We start from the raw sequence: 20,047 nt of genomic DNA on the forward strand, positions 1-20,047 counted from the left end.
TTTCTGAAGTAAAATTAAAAAATGCAGAAGTGACAGAGCGTCAGGTATCATGACAGAGTTACAGGCGTCATGACAGAAGGTCAGGTGCCGTGACAGAGCTACAGGCGTCGGTATCGTGACAGAGCATCAGGTAACATGACAGAGCGTCAGACATTGCGACAGAGCGTCAGGTATCGTGACCGAGCTACAGGTAACATAACAGAGCGACAGGCAACATAACAGACTGACAGGTATCGTGAAAGAGCGTCAGACATCATGCCAGAGTGTCAGGTATCGTGACAAAGCTACAGGTATCGTGACCGAGCTACAGGTAACATAACAGAGCGACAGGTATCGTGACAGAGCTACAGGTGACATAACAAAGCGACAGGTATCGTGACAGAGCGTCAGACATCATGCCAGAGTGTCAGGTATCGTGACAAAGCGCCAAGGATCGTGTCATATCGCGACAGAGTGCCAGAGCTACAGGTGAGTGACAGAGCGTCAGGTGTCATGACAGAGTGTCAGGTATCGTGACAAAGCGACAAGTATCGTGTCACATCGCGACCGAGCTACAGGTATAGTGACAGAGCGTCAGGTGTCGTGACAGAGCGTCAGGTGTCGTGACAGAGCTACAGGTGTCGTGACAGAGTGTCAGGTGTCGTGACAGAGCTACAGGTGTCGTGACAGAGCTACAGGTGAGTGACAGAGCTACAGGTGAGTGACAGAGCTACAGGTGAGTGACAGAGCTACAGGTGAGTGACAAGAGCTACAGGTAACATAACAGAGCTACAGGTGTCGTGACAGAGCTACAGGTGTCGTGACAGAGCTACAGGTAACGTAACAGAGCTACAGGTGTCGTGACAGAGCTACAGGTGTCGTGACAGAGCTACAGGTAACATAACAGAGCTACAGGTGTCATGACAGAGCGTCAGGTGTAGTGACAGAGCTACAGGTGAGTGACAGAGCTACAGGTAACATAACAGAGCTACAGGTGTCGTGACAGAGCGTCAGGTAACATAACAGAGCTACAGGTGTCGTGACAGAGCTACAGGTAACATAACAGAGCTACAGGTAACATAACAGAGCTACAGGTGTCGTGACAGAGCTACAGGTAACATAACAGAGCTACAGGTAACATAACAGAGCTACAGGTGTCGTGACAGAGCTACAGGTGTCGTGACAGAGCTACAGGTGTCGTGACAGAGCTACAGGTAACATAACAGAGCTACAGGTGTCGTGACAGAGCTACAGGTGTCGTGACAGAGCTACAGGTGTCGTGACAGAGCTACAGGTAACATAACAGAGCTACAGGTGTCATGACAGAGCGTCAGGTGTAGTGACAGAGCTACAGGTGAGTGACAGAGCTACAGGTAACATAACAGAGCTACAGGTGTCGTGACAGAGCGTCAGGTAACATAACAGAGCTACAGGTGTCGTGACAGAGCTACAGGTAACATAACAGAGCTACAGGTAACATAACAGAGCTACAGGTGTCGTGACAGAGCTACAGGTAACATAACAGAGCTACAGGTAACATAACAGAGCTACAGGTGTCGTGACAGAGCTACAGGTGTCGTGACAGAGCTACAGGTAACATAACAGAGCTACAGGTGTCGTGACAGAGCTACAGGTGTCGTGACAGAGCTACAGGTAACATAACAGAGCTACAGGTGTCGTGACAGAGCTACAGGTGTCGTGACAGAGCGTCAGGTAACATAACAGAGCTACAGGTGTCGTGACAGAGCTACAGGTAACATAACAGAGCTACAGGTAACATAACAGAGCTACAGGTGTCGTGACAGAGCTACAGGTAACATAACAGAGCTACAGGTAACATAACAGAGCTACAGGTGTCGTGACAGAGCTACAGGTGTCGTGACAGAGCTACAGGTAACATAACAGAGCTACAGGTGTCGTGACAGAGCTACAGGTGTCGTGACAGAGCTACAGGTAACATAACAGAGCTACAGGTGTCGTGACAGAGCTACAGGTGTCGTGACAGAGCGTCAGGTGAGTGTCAGGCGCTCGCACCTTGCTGCTCTCCACCATGGACGGCAGCAGACACATGTTGAGCTCCGGTCTCGGGGGCCGGATGTTGTTCTTGGCTCCCATCAGCTTGATGTTCTCTCTGCAGGGAAGGTACGGGCCGAAGGACACTGTGGACGCAAACACCCGGTCACTGAACGGCTCCGTGACACACACTTTAACAACACAACGAGAAGGCGGCGAAGGGGAGGAGCCTCACTGGGGATGTTGCTGTGGTGGTAGGTGCAGTGGTTGTGCTGCAGGAAGGGAACCAGAGTGTGCAGGAAGTCGTGAGGACTCAGCAGGACAAGTTCCTTCAGCACGTCTGCAGGAACCAAAGAGCACCGAGCGTTACGGCCACAGACGGAGGAAGCAGTTAAGAAAGTAGAACAAGATACTATTAGTAAAAGGCCTGCTTTAAAAATAGGTTTTACTGTCGCAGTTGAGGTGGAGCTAATAACTAAACAATTAATTATGAACTAAGTACAATTATTTTCATTAATAAAAAAGGAAAAGCAGCAAATATTCACATTTTTTAAGCTGGAAAAAAAAATCCACCGTCAAAATAGTCAGTTAACTGTTTAAATAAGATAATTATGAAATTAAAAACCAACTCCTGCAGTCAATTAATTCACAATATCACATTTTTATTTTCCTCCAGAACAAAGTTAATCAGTTCAACAGATGTTTTCTTTCCCTCCTGCGACAAAGAATAAACACAACCTCTGTAAATACTTAGTACTTCTGTAATAAATGGGTTTAAAAGCAGCATTAAGTGTGTGTGTGTGTGTGTGTGTGTGAGTGTGTGTGTGTTACCCAGGCATGCGTTGCGGAGCTCGGGCGGGCTGTAGGAGTTGAGCAGCGTGAGCAGCTTGTGGGCGAAGTCGATCCTCTCCTGCCACTGGATCAGAGCCTGCTTCACATCTGGAGGACGAGACGCAGAAACATCTGATCAGAACAAAGTGACGACGACGTTGAAGCGACACGGAAATATGAACAAATACATAAACAAAGTCAACGAATAGATAATTATGAGTACATAAATGTAAAAAAAAAAAAGGAAACATGCGCAATTAAACTTAAAAATACAAACCAAGCGTGACACAGATGTGTGATTACAGTAAAATATTAATAATATGTTCTATATTAATATTACAGAAATATATATATATATATGTATATATATATATATATATATATATATATATATATATATCAGTGTAGAAAATAAACAATATATAATATGGAATATAAATAAAATATAAGGTGAAGTATTTTTAAACGTTACATTATGTTGTACTATAATCATACATTTTACCTTATTGTATATTATTATATTATAATACACATTATATATTATAAGCTACTCTAATGTACACTAACAGGTCGTGGTATCATATTACTCTAAATATAATAACTTTACTGTTAAAGACCTCAACACTTTGCCTGAGACCTGATTGACATTTAACTCTAAGTCCCGCCCTTCAAACTCAAACTGGCCAATCGTAGCTCAGCTTTGACCAGGGGGCGGGGCTTAGCGATGTGTCAACTGGACTGATAGTTCCACTAGAGCTCTGGTTGTGTGTACTGTGTGTACTTTGTGTACCGTGTGTACTGTGTGTGTTTGAATGTAAATATCGAGTCTATTTGATCTTTTATAGTTTATGTTTATGTCTGTAAACACCAGAATCGATAAAGTTGCATCTCGCTCCCACCTTTGCGCTGCAGGTACGGCCGGGTGGCTTTGAGGACGGACAGGAAGATGGAGAGCAGCTCCACCAGGTCTCCGGTGACGTGACAGGCCGTGGCCTCGTGGTACATCATGTGCAGCGTGTTGAAGGACTGCAGGGGACAGACGGAGACTCTTCAGCATCATCTTCATCGACAACCAGCTTCAATTACATTGTTTTTAAAATAGCTCAATATCACAAATGTGCCTGTTCTTGAACTCTCGCATCAGAAAATAGCCCCAAAAATCCTCTGCTATTACAATTACTTTTAATCTCTACACTTGTTGACTCCAACACAATGTATTTAAGGATTCACAGGGCTTTTGTTGTTTTAAATGGACATAAATGATGAAAGCAAAGTCCGAAAACTTTAAATCTGCCTCCAAATTTCATCATTTTTTGTTGTTTTCTGTCTCTTAAGCTGGTCTGACATGTGATTATCTCTTCGTCTGATGTTTAGAGGACATCGTGGTCCTGGTCCTACCTCCGTCATGAGGATCAGTCCCCGGTTGAAGACCACCAGCAGCCGGTCCTCGTCGTTCTCCAGCAGAACCCTGAAGGCACTAAGAGGAACCGAGAACCAGGAGTTAGGATCCAGATCAAGGCTCATTGTTCCAGTCATATTCACAACCTCTGTGTGTGTGTGTGTGTGTGTGTGTGTGTGTGTGTGTACCTGATGAGCGTGGTCCAGCAGGAGCGGCCGTCCAGGCAGCGCAGGTAGCAGCTGATGGTCGTCTTCTTGAACTGCTTGACGTCCTCCAGCTCCTCTTCCCTCATGTCGGCTCGCTGCGCCACGAACAGCTGCATCAGGTTGAACAGCTCCTCCACCGCCTGCAGGGGGCAGCACACACACACACACACACACACACACACACACACACACACAATCAATACATTTGACTTTTCACACTGATGACGACTGCACATAATTAAAGGAGAGCTCTTCTTTATCCTCCACGTGTCCTGTTATTGTGTCTTATGACATAAATCTGTCTCAAGAGACTCACTGAATGAGATAAAAACATCTTTTTGTGTCGTGAATAAGATAAAATAAGATAATCCTTTATTAATCCCTCAGAGGGGAAATTACAGGATTACAGCAGCATTGCTCACAAAGTAAATAAGATAAAGATCAAGTATTATAAATAAACAGTAGAACGGTAATAAATATAAATATACAGATGGAATAAAAGTTTATAAAAGTACTTAAACATACGTAAAAATGTGTCTAAAAGTACTTAAGCATACTTAGTGTCTAAAAGTACTTGAACATACTTGTACTTAAACACTTAAAAATGTGTATAAAAGTACTTAAACATACTTGAAATTGTGTCTAAAAGTACTTGAACATACTGAATGTGTATAAAGTACTTGAACATACTTAATGTGTCTAAAGTACTTGAACATACTTAATGTGTCTAAAGTACTCGAACATACTTAATGTGTCTAAAGTACTCGAACATACTTAATGTGTCTAAAGTACTCGAACATACTTAATGTGTCTAAAGTACTTATACATACTTCATGTGTCTAAAGTACTTGAACATACTTCATGTGTCTAAAGTACTTGAACATACTTCATGTGTATAAAAGTACTCAAACACTTAAAACGTGTCTAAAGTACTTGAACATACTTAATGTGTCTAAAGTACTCGAACACTTAAAACGTGTATAAAAGTACTTGAACATACTTCATGTGTCTAAAGTACTTGAACATACTTCATGTGTCTAAAGTACTTGAACATACTTCATGTGTCTAAAGTACTTGAACATACTTCATGTGTCTAAAGTACTCGAACACTTAAAACGTGTATAAAAGTCCTGAACGGCGAGGACGCGCGCGCTCACCCCGGGGTACTGGCTGGCGTGCGGCGTCAGGTTCTTGAAGGCCCACTGGATGTTCTGGTGCGAGGCCAGCTGGCGGGTGAAGGCGGGCGACTGCTCGCAGCACATGCGCAGGATGCCGTAGTAGGCGGGCAGCATGCCGCGGTTGAAGAGCACCACCTCCTGGTCGTCGTGGTCGGCCAGGATGTAGTTGAAGGCGATGTTCTTGGTCACCACGGGGTTCTGCACCACCAGCCGGACGTTCTCCGGGCAATCCACGCACATGTTGTACCAGAAGGACAGCAGCGCCTGCTTGTTGTGGTTGGTGGCGATGGCCGGCTCCGACAGCTTGGGCTGGAAGGTGGAGGGAGGGAGGGAGAGAGAGAGAGAGAGAGAGAGAGAGAGAGAGAGAGAGAGAAAGAGGGAGAGAGGGAGGGAAGAAGGAGAGACGTCAGACGGGTGAACGGCGTGCAGCTGACAGTTATTACGGCTTCGCTCGATGATTAAAAGTCCATCAACGAAGATTTATTTCATATTATTAGAGCGGCGTTTGAAAAGAAAAAGGAACGACAACATCTTCACTTAAATATTAGATTATTTTCTCCTGAATTTATGAGTTTTATCGCAGATAATATTGCATCTTCACATCTTCCCCTCGTAGTTTTTTGTACTCGTTTTCTAGAACGACCCAAATACGACGCATTACTTATATCATTTTTACACACATTTAAAGTCAAAGCAATGTGGAAGCAGCCAAAGATTCAAATGTTCAAATGTTTTATGACCATAAAGAACTTGAATTAATAAAGATGATGAATTATAGACAACTATATACTAATAATAATAAACACTTAAGTGTCTTTATATACATTATAATGAGTCCTTCAATATGTATATACTGCTCATAAATGATAAGAGGATACAAAATAAAGGATCATCATTTAAATTGTCTCCTTACTTTGATAGAAATGTACTTTTGAGGCAACAAAAAGGAAACAATACTACAGTTTTTACTGAGACCAACGAAGAAGAAAATGTGATCTACAATTCAATGAAAACTGAACCAACGTCATCTGCTGCTGAAGATCATAAAATGTGATCGAAAGCTCCAGAACGGCTACAAAGCGACCTCGTTTTCAAGGCCACGCGTTCCCGTTTCCAGCTTTCTCGTAAAATATTTGGATTCAACCTTCAGGAGGCAGAACGGGTACGAGATGAACACGAGTAAATAACAAAAAGAGGAGGAGGAGCGCGGCCGGACGCACCTGGAAGAGGTTCCACAGGTCCATGAAGTACCCGGAGAACATGAGCTTCTCCGTCTTGGAGATGAGGCAGTAGGTCATGAAGCTGAAGTACTGCACCAGCTTGGTGGTGCCGTGGACGCTGGCGTCCACGTACAGCTTGGCGCGTCCCAGCAGCCCCAGCAGCAGGTTGTACACCTGGTGGAGGACCACGGTGGTGTCGGGCGACAGCGGCAGCTCGCGGGTCGGCAGGTGGAGCGAGCGCGTGGAGCGGAACATCTGGCGGAAGGAGTTGCTGGGGATGAGGGAGACGAGGAGGTACGCCGCCGCTGGAGGGACGAAGACGCAACGGGTCACTCATGTTTAGTGGTTCAGGAGTTCCTTCTAATCAAACGCAGGTTACGTTGAAAAAAGGTTGCATCTCTACCAACGTAAGGCAAAAGAATTGTGTTTATTTCTGGAAAATATGCATTTGTGTCATTGTGTTTCTACTTATGTTTGTCTTGTTTGAACTTAACTTGTAAAATAAAGTAATACAACATTTTAAAAAAAAGGGAAAAACTGTTAAAAGACAAGCAAAACTAAACCAGAATCACCGCCTCGGTGTTGCATTTCTCCACCAGTCAATCAAGATGCAGTTTACATCCACGTCTGTGCAAAATATCAGATGTATCTTAATAGATATTTGTGTGAAACCGTCATTATTAGCAGATTTAATCCAAAATTTAAAATCGGATCATCCTGGAGGTCAAAAAACGAACCACAACACAAAGCAGAGTCACGTTTGGTCAAAGAAGTTCATTATTTTCTATATTGGAACACATCAGAGTGCATTATGGGTCTTATAGCGCAGTCAGTTACCAAATAAACCAATATAACACAAAATGAGGTGCATCTGCACACTAGTTATAATAAGCCTCGCCTGTATTTATTAGTGTTTTTTAAATATTTGTACTTGTGTGGCTTGAATTGATTCTTCTACGCTCCTCTGATGCGTCCTCCTCCAGCAGACCTGTGTCTCTAACAGTTCTGTCTTTTTAACACCGCCGCATTGCATCGTGGGGAGGAAAATGAGGCTCTTACATGTGCGGACTCGGGGGTAGTTGTGAGCCAGCAGGAAGCGCTCCACCCAGTTCTCCATGTTCTGCAGCACCCAGCTGTGGGCCAGTTTGTTCCTGGGGGTCTGCACAGCGAGCCAGTCCAGACACTGGGACGGGTTGTACTCGATCACCTGACGGGGGAGGAAGACGGACGAGAGTGAAGAGAGAGAGCAAGAAGTGAGACGCCACAGAGACGCCACAGAGACAATACTTAGATGCCACAGAGACGCCACAGAGACAATACTTAGATGCCACAGAGATGCCACTGAGACACCACAGAGATGCCACTAAGACACTTCTAAGAAGCCACTAGGACGGCCACTAAGGCGCCACAGAGATGCCATAGAGATGCCACTAAGGCAATACTTAGACGCCACTGAGACAATACTTAGACGCCACAGAGATGCCACTAAGACACTTCTAAGAAGACACTACGACGGCCACTAAGGCGCTACAGAGATGCCACAGAGATGCCACTAAGGCAATACTTAGATCCCACTAAGACAATACTTAGACGCCACAAAGACGCCACTGAGACAATACTTAGACGCCACAGAGATGCCACTAAGAGGCCACTAAGACACTTCTAAGACGCCACTACGACGGCCACAGAGATGCCACTAAGACGCCTGAAAATGAAACTCGGTTTGTCTACATGAGGAAAGTCTACGAGTTCAGGTGTTTAAATGTGACATTCGGGAAATGTCTGAAGGGCAAAATGTAATGTTTTAAACATTAAGAGTTAAAGTTAAGAGATAATCGTCTGTGTTCTTCTGATCTTCAGCGATCTGGACGTGTCTTTGTAAATTTGTCTCTTTTATGTATTTTTATGATCCATTTTGGCTCGACGCGCCTCGTAAAAATACACATTTTATTTTAAGAGACGGATAAAAACTCTGATAAATACACTAAACTAAACTTGATCATTGTTTATTCTTTCTAGCCGCGTGTAAAATAAAAGCAGATTTCACTGATTAAACACTTAATAGAAGATAAAAGTTTCATTTTTTATAAAACTAGAGATGTAAAACTTTAAAAACTGCATTTCACCTCCCAGATCCTCTGCAGGATGTAGGAGGCGAAGGACGGCATCCCCGGAGGTCCACCAGCGAACTCCATCAACATCGTCAGCAGCTTGAAGAAAGGATTGGCGGCCTGACGGAGGAAAACATAAAAGCTTCAGACGTGAGACTCAACACGAAGGAAACAGAAGAGCTGAATGATATGAAAGATAATAAAAGAAGTAAATAACAGACGGACAACAGAAACATACAAACTACAGCAGAAACAGACTCACCTCGGGGGTCAACTTCGCGATGGAGGTGAAGAGCATCGACACAATCTGTACAGTCACACAGAGTTATATTTAATACAATTATTTATACTGCTTTCTGCAAATAAATATATAGTAATAATAACATATTATATAATAAAAACATCAAAGTATATATTAATGCATCAGCAATTAGGATTCAATAGCATAAAGTGAATTATTATGAAATTGTCCATTCGGCAGAATTAAATAATGAAGTTTTTGTACTTTGAAGGAATATTTTGATGTATACTTTTACTTTGAGGTCTTAAAGTGACACCTGGTATGAACGCCGAAAGTCGCGTTTACTTTTTTTCAAATTAACTATCTCATTTAATTGATAATAATAATTTAGGAAAGGACTATATAAGCATTTTTTTTGCTTCTACCTGTAGCTTTTCAGTCTTTCTGCATATTATATAGAATAAAATTGTAATGAATCAACTCTGAGGAACAAAAAACTCCTTTAAGGTTTCAACTCTGGATGTTTTTTTACAAAAAAGCAGTTTTTTCTTTCTTTCTCTCTCTGTCATGTCACTTCCTGTCCCCCGTGGTGTCACTTCCTGTCCCCCGTGGTGTCACTTCCTGTCCCCCGTGGTGTCACTTCCTGTCCCCCGTGGTGTCACTTCCTGTCCCCCGTGGTGTCACTTCCTGTCCCCCGTGGTGTCACTTCCTGTCCCCCGTGGTGAACCTACGTGCTCGGCCAGGCGGTTGTTGTAGCGGCAGAGGCTGAAGATGAGGTTGCAGGTCTGCCGGATGTTGATGCCGTCTCGGATGTGCTGGAAGAGGAAGGGGAAGCCTTTCCCTCCGGTCAGCGCCGCCATGTCGCTCTGCGACAGCGTCAGATGTCTGGACAGAAGAAAAAAAAATACAGATTTGTCCAGGTTCGACACACACGAGTCAACAAAACATGCGACACGCGTCTCGTCGCTTTAGGGGATTTTAAAAGTTCATGTTCAGCATCTTTTGTTACCTCTCGGAGCGAGACTGCTCCACCAGCAGGGCGATGAGGGCGATCATCTTCTCCAGAGCTGCAGGACGATACTTCTCCTCCGCCAGAGACAAGATGTCCTCCTCCTCGTCCTCCTCCTCTCCTTCCTCCTCCGACAGCACCTCCACCTGCGGCTGAGGGAGGACGCGCTTCGTTCAGTCACCGGTGACGCCGCTCAGTTCAAATCGACGGCTTTATCGACGTAAAGGCATCGCCGAAACACCATTTTTATTATGAAATACGTGAAGGGAATTAATGAAAAGGTGAATAATAAAGAATCAAATTAATTAAATAGTAAAACTCCTCTTTCACTGAACATTTGATTCACACTTTAAGGAAGAAAATCAATAAATAAAAGCAGTAAGACATTCAGAAAGAGAGTATTCTAGTAAATAAAGTTAATTCTGTGGTAGATAAATAAAGATGAAGATGAATAAAGGGACCGTGTGAACTCACGTTCTCGGGGCCTTTGGTCCCCATGTAGAAATGCACCATGATGGAAATGGCTTGAAGAGACAACAGGAACTGACTCTGCAGCGACGGAGAGACACAAGGAGACGTCAACGCTTCAGGAGGAAATCACACCGAGGAAATAAAATATGACAAACTGTATTTTCCCCCCAAAAAAATAAAAAGCAGAAAGAAAAATACTTTGTGGTTTTTCATGAAGAATCATTTTACACAACTTAGAGAAGTAAGAAGTGAATAATAACACCTCACTGTTGTGTGTGTGTGTGTGTGTGAGAGGAGTGAGTGAGGAGTGTGTGTGTGTGAGTGTGAGAGAGATAAGTGTGTGTGAGAGAGTGAGAGAGAGTGTGAGAGTGTGTGTGAGAGAGTGTGAGAGAGAGAGAGAGAGAGTGTGTGTGAGAGAGTGAGAGAGAGAGAGAGAGTGTGTGTGAGAGAGTGTGAGAGAGTGTGAGAGTGTGTGTGAGAGTGTGAGAGAGAGAGAGAGAGAGTGTGTGTGAGAGAGTGAGAGAGAGTGTGAGAGTGTGTGTGAGAGAGTGTGAGAGAGAGAGAGAGAGAGAGTGTGTGAGAGTGGATGAGAGTGAGTGAGAGAGTGTGTGAGAGTGTGTGAGTGAGAGTGTAAGAGAGAGAGTATGAGAGTGTGTGTGTGTGTGTGTGTGTGTGTGTGTGTGTGTGTGTGTGTGTGTGTGTGTGTGTGTGTGTGTGTGTGTGTGTGTACTCTGTTAGAAGACACAAGACTCCGTTTAAATCAGTGAAACTAAAGAATTCTCTGGGTCACAAACATCCTCCCGGCCTCAGAAACAAACAACAACAACAAGGCGCTCAGAAACAAACAACAACAACAAGGCGCTCAGAAACAAACAACAACAACAAGGCGCTCAGAAACAAACAACAACAACAAGGCGCCCCCTCATACCTCCTCCTCGCCCATCTTGGCGAACTCGTAGAGGAAGGCGAAGTACTCCGTCAGGTGTTTGCTGTGCGGCTTCACGCCGTGCTCCATGATGGACAGCAGCGTCTTCACGAAGCGAGTGACGCACGACCGGCTGCCGATGTCCTCCACGGGGCCGTCCATGTCGTCAGAGCTGAGGGGGAGGAGACACACACACACACACACACACACACACACACACACACACACACACATCAATGACCAACAACATGCTATGTCAAGTGTTTCTGTAGAATAAACACAACATATTCAAGGTAACAGGGCGAGTAATTCATGTATAAATGCTCCTTTTGAGGGGGAAGTGCACCTTTAAAATGCATGACTGTAGGTCGACTGACAACAGGGTGTGTGTGTGTGTGTGTGTGTGTGTGTGTGTGTGTGTGTGTGTGTGTGTGTGTGTCAGTGATGTGGAGCCACTAATCTTTCTCAGAGTCCACAGTGGAGGAAAACACTGAGCGACACGCGGCTCCTGTTTGGATCTCTCTGGCCTCAGGATGTCAGACACAAGGCGGTGAGTTTGTGCTGCTCATCTTTAACGGCTTCACGTTTATCTTTGAATCCGATCGAATAGTTCTGAACATTTCTAGTTTAACTTCTTCAAAAAGCATTTCTCTGGGCTGCTGACGAGAAACCTGGAATCAGTCGTTGCTTCAACTTAGAAAAAGTTGGGTTCAAATTGAAATCTTTTAATAAAATTACAATGAAAGAAGCTCAAACATCTCACTACGTTTCAAAAGTCCTGAAAATAAGTTTCATATTTAAATACTACTTTTAGAGAACTAGAAGTACTTATTTTAAATCTAAATGAGTAGTTTGTGTGTTTTTAATTGTTCCTTCAGGATTGGGATTAAAAACTATTGCGCAAATCTGACCACTCAGGTGCGACGTACCCGTCCTCCATGCCGGGCTGCAGGTACAGGTGAGCGTGAACCGGGCGGAGCCTCTGGATGACGTGAATGCACAACCTCTGGAACATCTGGAGGGCAGAAGCAGAAGTGTTGTGACGATATAAAGACGATTTTAAAACAATTTAAATGTGCAAAGACTAAGAGGAGAGGATGGGGAGGAACGCACAGCGGGAAACAAGACAAACGTCGCATCAGGTAGCAAAGACACTCACCTGTCTGACAATCTGATTGGGGCACTTGATGAGGATCTGCATCGGCCACCAGTTGTCATCGGCCATCCGATCCAAAAACCACTGAAAGCGGAAACAATGTGAGGCGTCGACAACAACAACAAACACCCGCAAAAAAAAAAAAAAACCCTGGAGGTGAAATCAGTGAGAAGCCGGTCGAACCTCGCAGGCGGCCTGGCTGTTGTTGAACTGTTTGGTGAGGAGCTCGATCCACTGCAGCATGGTGGGCTGGAGAGGAAACACAGCTGTTAGCGTCCTGCATGTCAAGACATTAAATGTACGATGATATAAATGAAATGAGCAGAGAGGGCGTCACCTTCTCCTTGGAGTGAATGAAAGTCTCCAGGACGAACGACGTGCTGAGCTGCAGAGAAAAGATTTAGTTTCACGTGGAAAAAAACATCTGGAGTAGAAACTGAAACTCTTTGCAGGTTGTTAAGAAGTTCACAGAAAAGTTACAGGAAGCTTTCATTTCCAGCAGTTTGACATTTACGATTTAAATGGGCAATAAAATGTCAAAAAAAAGAAGTAAAATTAACACGAAAGATATTCAGTTTACAATGACAAGAAAAAGAAAAACAGCAGATCTTTACATCTTTTAGCACGTTTGCTGTACCGTTAGCGCCGTTAGCGCCGTTAGCTATGACATGGGGTCGCCATGTTGAGAGCCGTTGAGAGGCAATACAAAGAGATAAAATAAAATAATCCTTTATTAGTCTCTTAGTGGGGAAATTACAGGATTAAAGCATCTTAGCTTAAAAAAATCAAGTATTATAAATAAACAGTAGAACGGTAAGAAACCAAAATTAACAGTCGGAAGATTATTAAATATACAGATGGAATAAAAATGTGTATAAAAAGTACTTAAACGTAATGGATATTGCACAAGGAGATGTCTTGCACCTTTAACAGATTATCTAAATTGTTTTCTGAGGATCAATTTGTCGAGAAGCCTTTTAGAGCATCATTTCAATATTTTTTAGGGTGATTGTAATTCACCAAAACCACGTTTAAATAATCGTTTAAATCAGAAAGCTTGAGCCTGTGCCACGTCTCACCTTGGCGGTCATGAGGGAGACGGCTTTGGGGTCGGGCAGCGTGCTGGGGATGCTGCCGCAGAGCTGCCACATGAAGCTGAACAACAACCAGACATCACGGTGAGCAACAGCGGAAGGACAGAGCAGTAATGCATGTGAAGACGCTCGTCAGGTTCGATACCCACCCAAAGTACGTGTGTTCGAATATGTTTTTGTCCTGGAGGAACTGCATGTTATCGTGCCAAATCCACTGGAAAGAGACGGCGCATTCGTCATTTACACGTAAATATAAACGCAGTCATTAAAAGGTTTGATAAACGTGGCGCCTCGTTACCTCCAGCAGGTCCGGAGAGACGTCAAAACTGAAGTCCTTCCCGTTCTCCTCCTCCAGCTCCACCCGCTTGTAGAAGAGCATGTAGGCGCTGTGCGTCTGCAGGTTCACATCAGCGCTTTGTTATGAAACCACGTCGTTCAAAAAACAAGTAAAATGACAGGAAAAAATATATTAATCTTCACCTTCTCGAAAGAGAAATCCATGAACTTGTCCGTGACGGAGTCGTATGTTTTCGTCTGAAAGGAGAAGAGAAACGTCAGCAAAGAGTCACGAGCGACGAGGAGGAAACGTTTGTATTTCTCTCTGTGGCTGCAGCTCGTACCGTCATTTCTCCTCCGAAGCACTCGGACGCCAGCTGGGCGGAGTCGAAGGGCTTCACCTCGGCATCGTTGAACAGGTACCTGAGAGGAGAGGACGACATTGAAGCAACAGCGCGGCCGAGAGACCCGAGTCCTGAAACCCGCTGAAAACTGTGGAACCGATGTTGTCTCTAGATCTCCTTTCCCTGTGTTTGAGTCATCGTTTGAACCCCAAATTAAATCCAATACTTGTGTTTATTGTATGTATTTGTTCAGCAGAGTCTTGGGAAAAAAATGTATATCTGCAAAAAAGAAAATCACTTTTAAAAGATATTTTGATGGTAACTATGAACATCCAGCATGATATGAGCCAGATTCCCCAAAAAAGCCTCCTGGAGCGTCAATAAGACACCTTTTTGGAAAGATTAGGACCTAAAGAACCAGAATCTGCAACAAGGATCACATTAAATCAAAGTCTTGTCCTGTTAGGAAGGAGTTTCAGTCAAAAAAACTGAGTTGAAAATGGAAAAAAATGCGTATTTTATGTCAAAAGATTGTCTGAATGGGGCATGCTGGGTCTTAAAATGGCCGCGGGAGGATTTTCCAAAAGGTTAAGTGACGTCTCGCTCCCTAAAGCCCTTCTCACCACTTGTTGTTCTTGTAGGCGTGCGGGTTGACGATGTCTCTGATGAAGCTGTAGTAATGGCCGCCGTCCGCCGTGCCCGTGTGCACCGTGACGCCGATGAGGTCGTACTCGTAGCTCTCCGTGACCTTCGTCTCGCCCTCTTCCCGGAAACCTGCGGCAGGCAAAACGCGCGGCTCAGAAAAAAACTGACATTTTCTCTCGCAAACTGTTTGAACAGTCGTCGTCTTTCATCCGTTTCGCTGGACGAACCCTCTTTGCGCTCTCCTTTGCCCATGAGGAAGTCCTCGGTGTAGGGCGTCATGTCGAGGCGCAGCGGGAAGGAGAAGTGCGTGTTGACCTTCTCCTTCATCATCGTCACCATGTTGAAGGTGTACCTCATGGTGTTGAAACTCAGGATGCGCGGCAGCTTTTTGAAACACGCCCTGCGGCACGAGAGAGACGGAGGAACGTCCGTCAAAAGGAATCATTATACGGACGTAAATTGGGAAATTTCAGTATTTCTACAACGAGTTATTTGATAATTTAACAAAAGAAGAGATCCACGGACCTTTTCTCCGCCCGGACCTTCTTGCCGCACTGGGAGCAGGTGTACATGTTGTCGCCCTCCAGAGTGTCCTTGATGGTCACCTCGTCCAGAGACTCCTGAAGAAAGACAGAGAGGAAAGTTCAGAGCTTTTCTCAGAACGTTAAGAGGTTTTCCAGAAGATTTATCCAAAACATTTAGGTAGAAGTACACAAGTAGAGGCTTTTGACTCCTTTATATCTCGTTGTCTAGTTTAATCTACATCTATAAGATCCTGGTGTTTGCACACAGAGTGTCGTCTGCATCTCTAGGAAAGAAAAACCTGCAACGATGCATTTTTACAGCCGATCCAAGAGGCTTTTTAAAGAAGTGGGAGGAGCTTATCAACACAAAGGAAACACTTCCTCCTTCAGTTCATCACAAATATTCAACACATCTGGAGAATCAAGGTTTTACAGAACAGGAAGGAGATGACTGACTAATATGAAAAGTACGAAAGCTTTCAGGTGAAGCTAGTGGAGGACTGACCTCTGAGATGTCGTGGAGTAGAAATATAAAGTATCTAATAGTACAATACTGTAGTAAAAAGGTACTTATACTCACGTAGATGTTCTTCATATCCGCCACTTGACATCTGACGGTGTAAAACTCCTCCGCCGTCTGGCTGACGTGGTCGCAGTCCTGCAGGAACAAAAACTCTTACTTAGATAAAATGGAGCAAAGGGATCGACGTTACCGGTTGTGCTCGGAGCTCGAAGGCTTTTCTCTTCGTGGTCTTGATCATTTATTCAATCAGAGGAACGTCCTCCGACTCACCAGAGACACCACGTTGTTGGTGATGACGCCGCCGAACAAAGTCTTCACTGTGTTTTTCTGCGAGAGCAAAAGAGACATTCACTCACTTGTAAATAAATATGTAATTTCCATCCTTTACACACTTCTTGCAGCGTTCTTCATGTGTGTTCATCTCATTTAAATACACGCTTTTATTCATTTAACTGAAGCATTCAATCCAGTTTAATATCACGGCTTTTCAGTATTTAAAATCAGGACATTTGTCGTCTTTTTTCCAAATTGTTTGGTTCTCGACTCGCTGCCTTCGTGAAATGTTTTAACCCTTAAAACCCAAACTCAATGACTTCTTCTTGCTCCTCATGGACTGGTGGGCTCACCAGCTCCTGGGACATCTCCTCTATCTTGGTGATGAGGTCGGTGAAGAACTCCGTCATGTCCTTCTGCTCCCCGGTGTTCAGCGGCTGCTTGTCCATGGTGTAGGTTTTACAGAACGGCCGCGGGTTGTACGCTTTCCTCTCGCTCTCCTGAACACACGGCCGGCGGGGGGGGGGGGGGGGGGGGGGCGGGGGGGGGGGGGGGAAGTTTAGCGGACGTAAAGAAGTCGGTCTGCGCTGACTCTTCAGGAACTCTGCAATCGTCAAACTCACCATGAGATACGTGAACATCTTCTGCAGCTCCAGCAGCGTGGTCTTGTGTTTGATATCCTCAGCGTACTGCACACAAACACACACAAACACACAACGTATGAGACTCTACACTCCTTCCCCGGGTTGCTCTGCCCTCACGCTCGTCTGGCAGGCACGCGCTCACCTTGGCAGTGAAGACGGCCTGGCGGGCCTCGGGGATCATGTAGAGCTGCTGGATGGTGGAGGCCAGGTAGCAGGTGGCCCCCAGGTTGGTGAGGCCCACGAAGCGGCACTCGGCCCGCACGTCGTCGTGGGGCCAGTAGTCCCACTTGTACGGCGCGTGAGAGGCTGGAGGAGGAAGAGGAGGAGGAGGAGGAGGAGGAGGATGGTGTTAATGTGCAGCGCTTCTCCTTTGGTATTCACTGGAGGAAAACTCCAAATGGAGTCGGATCAGGACTTCTGACACTTTGCAGACGGGTTTCCTGCTCTAACAGGTGACGTGAGGGTTGGTCATGACGTCACATGACCTGTAATGATGCTTCGAATGGTTTGTACATTTTATATATCTGATTTATCTGTATATTTTTACTCCATCTGTAAATGTAATAATCTTCTTTTTCACTGCTAATTTTCTTCCTCTTAAATCTTTAAAGTTTATTACCGTTCTATTGTTTATTTATATTACTTGTTTCTTTTATCTTATTACTTGTGAGCAGTGCTGCGGTAATCCTGTAATTTCACCACTGAGGGACTAATAAAGGATTATTTTATCTTGATTGGTACATGTTTACCAACACGTGTGCCGACGACAACGTTTTGCACGTGTTTGTGGATATGCTGCTGCATATTAAGGTCTAATGTTGTGTGCTCAAATACCACAAAAATAAATATTATATATAATGCATTCTTTCCTAAACTTTCCAACATGGAACTGGGGTTTCAACTTAAATCCTGATGAGATATGATTTGAATCAGTAAATATGAAACACATTAGAACATATAGTTGCACCTCAGCGTGTTTATAGCGAGCATCATAAAGTGGGAGCTGCTGGATCTGGTGTCTTTATTCTGAATAGATTTACAAGGAAATATCCACATGCATCTTGTGCATTAATGTGTTTGTTGCTGAAAGACACTTTCTGAGACGAGACGCGATGAAGCGAGCAGCTCCACGACGTCGTTCTTTCCCACATAAAACAGCAGAGAGAGCTCTCCTCGTGTGCTGCAGAGGACGCTCCCTCTCTGCTCCGCTGCGTGAAGAAAGAGCACAAAGCCAAGCAGTCCTCACCTTGCATGTGCTGCGACATGACCCAGTTGTGCAGCAGCCGGTAGTTCTCCACCGAGCCCTTCACCGTCTCCACCAGCAGGTCGTAGGCGGCGGCCCGGGCGGCGTGCGACTTGCACTTGGGCTGGGCGCGGTCGGCCAGGCTGGGCAGCAGGAAGAGGAGGTTGTGGACGTCGCGCAGGAACTCCTGGCCCTCGCGGGAGAACTTGAAGGGCGGCTTGTGCTTCAGGACGCTGGTGGCGAGACGCAGGAGGCCGGTCAGCCCGTCGTCCTCGATGGCGCCGTCCTGCTGGTCCAGGATCTCACGGCTGGAGGAGAGAGGAAGGAGGAGAGAGGAAGGAGGAGAGAGGAGAGGAGGTCACGTTGGTGCTTCTGTTTCTTGAACTTAAGGTGTTTTTTAACTGTTGTTGAACATCATTACACAGCAGCTTCCCCACAATAAAGTCTGAAAAATCAAGAAACAACTTATTTTTCTTGTCGATTTGACCCATCGACGTGGTGTTCAATGTTTATTTTACCAGTAAATAGTTAATAAAACCCTGAATAATAAATACAGATGTAAATACAATGAAACGCAAAAGAAATGTAACATCTAGTTTGTCCTAAAAGTTGCCATCGTGTTCAGGAAAACAACAAATTACACGAATATCCCCCAAAAACTCTTTTAATTTAAGGCGTTCTGTTTGCAGAAACCTTTTATTAAATCAATTAAATTTAAATTTCTTACCCAGCCTTTTATTTTAGTCTTTTTCTAGTGTAGCTTGTTTTCTAATTGTTCTATTCTCTTGGCTCTTTAATAACTCTTTAAGTCGTGACCATTTTTGCAGTTTATGCAGCATCTTGTTGCTTAAAAGTGCTGCATGAATCCACTCGCTTTGCCTTGAAGAAACTGAACCTAAACTAAAAAGATAAAGCGGAACAAAACCTCTTACAAATTTAAAGAAGAAATGTTCCCTGAAACATCCTGCAGGCGGTAAAACCACCAAACTATCCTCCCGGTTCTCTGCACATTAAACTCCTGCATTGTGTGTGTGTGTGTGTGTGTGTGTGTGTCTGACCTCCGGATGCAGTCGGCGAGGTGTCGGGCGAGCGCGTCCAGGTCCAGCAGGGTGGTCTGCATGGAGCCGGCCAGCGACAGAGAGGGAGAGACCTTCTGTGAGTTCAAACAGACCAATACTAGCAACGGCTCAATGACACGACAACAACAACAACAACAACAAAACAACAGCTGTTGACGTCCCCCACCTGGCCGGCGTCTTTCACGTGGATGTTGTCGATGAGTTTGCAGAGCAGCCAGAAGTATTCCTTGCAGCCCGTCCTCAGCAGAGGCTCCTCTTCGTAGTCCTCCACCTGCGGAAACGCACACGTTAACACAGAATACAAACACAACCTTTGTGTGTGTGTGTGTGTGTGTGAGACCCACCCTGAGTGGCTTGAGGGCCTGTGCGTCAGGCAGGAACTTGAGGAGCGTGGAGGCGGCGAGCAGCAGGAAGGACCTGTTGATGGACTCGCCGCCCTCCAGACCCGACAGAGAGAGCTTGTAGAGGCCGTTGCACGCCTCGTGTCTCACCGCCGGCTGAACAAACAACAACAACAACATGTCAGATTTATATTAAAAAAGGTTTCATGTTCTGTGCTTTAACTTTGCTCTTCTTCTGCGGCGTTCATTCTCTTCACTGCCACACAGCTGCACATTTAAAGCGTCTCAATCCTGCTTTTTGTGGCTGTAGCGCATCAATAAA

The 20,047-nt window shown here is 44.9% G+C and overlaps 1 protein-coding gene across 1 annotated transcript in view; it reads right to left on the reverse strand.

Moving 5' to 3' along the window:
• Positions 1–20,047, reverse strand: part of usp34 (ubiquitin specific peptidase 34) — a 54,928-nt gene that overhangs the window by 3,808 nt on the left and 31,073 nt on the right. The window contains exons 37-72 of the mRNA XM_068595597.1: positions 19,729–19,881; positions 19,551–19,655; positions 19,364–19,458; positions 18,309–18,613; positions 17,205–17,368; positions 17,042–17,107; positions 16,772–16,918; positions 16,416–16,472; positions 16,203–16,280; positions 15,624–15,718; positions 15,326–15,498; positions 15,077–15,227; positions 14,454–14,532; positions 14,314–14,367; positions 14,132–14,227; positions 13,983–14,047; positions 13,819–13,894; positions 13,077–13,124; positions 12,923–12,988; positions 12,743–12,823; positions 12,513–12,598; positions 11,587–11,755; positions 10,662–10,736; positions 10,188–10,339; positions 9,910–10,063; positions 9,200–9,244; positions 8,953–9,057; positions 7,886–8,033; positions 6,827–7,131; positions 5,586–5,915; positions 4,411–4,568; positions 4,222–4,300; positions 3,723–3,849; positions 2,824–2,931; positions 2,228–2,332; positions 2,014–2,138 (exon numbers count right to left, since the gene is read on the reverse strand). Of these exons, the coding sequence (XP_068451698.1) occupies positions 2,014–2,138; positions 2,228–2,332; positions 2,824–2,931; positions 3,723–3,849; positions 4,222–4,300; positions 4,411–4,568; positions 5,586–5,915; positions 6,827–7,131; positions 7,886–8,033; positions 8,953–9,057; positions 9,200–9,244; positions 9,910–10,063; positions 10,188–10,339; positions 10,662–10,736; positions 11,587–11,755; positions 12,513–12,598; positions 12,743–12,823; positions 12,923–12,988; positions 13,077–13,124; positions 13,819–13,894; positions 13,983–14,047; positions 14,132–14,227; positions 14,314–14,367; positions 14,454–14,532; positions 15,077–15,227; positions 15,326–15,498; positions 15,624–15,718; positions 16,203–16,280; positions 16,416–16,472; positions 16,772–16,918; positions 17,042–17,107; positions 17,205–17,368; positions 18,309–18,613; positions 19,364–19,458; positions 19,551–19,655; positions 19,729–19,881 (4,425 nt within the window). The remainder of the gene's footprint in view (positions 1–2,013; positions 2,139–2,227; positions 2,333–2,823; positions 2,932–3,722; positions 3,850–4,221; positions 4,301–4,410; positions 4,569–5,585; positions 5,916–6,826; positions 7,132–7,885; positions 8,034–8,952; positions 9,058–9,199; positions 9,245–9,909; positions 10,064–10,187; positions 10,340–10,661; positions 10,737–11,586; positions 11,756–12,512; positions 12,599–12,742; positions 12,824–12,922; positions 12,989–13,076; positions 13,125–13,818; positions 13,895–13,982; positions 14,048–14,131; positions 14,228–14,313; positions 14,368–14,453; positions 14,533–15,076; positions 15,228–15,325; positions 15,499–15,623; positions 15,719–16,202; positions 16,281–16,415; positions 16,473–16,771; positions 16,919–17,041; positions 17,108–17,204; positions 17,369–18,308; positions 18,614–19,363; positions 19,459–19,550; positions 19,656–19,728; positions 19,882–20,047) is intronic.

Source organism: Clinocottus analis, unplaced genomic scaffold, assembly GCF_023055335.1.
Source record: "Clinocottus analis isolate CAN_PGR_092001 unplaced genomic scaffold, fCliAna1.0.p SCAF_31, whole genome shotgun sequence".
NCBI lineage: Eukaryota > Metazoa > Chordata > Actinopteri > Perciformes > Cottidae > Clinocottus > Clinocottus analis.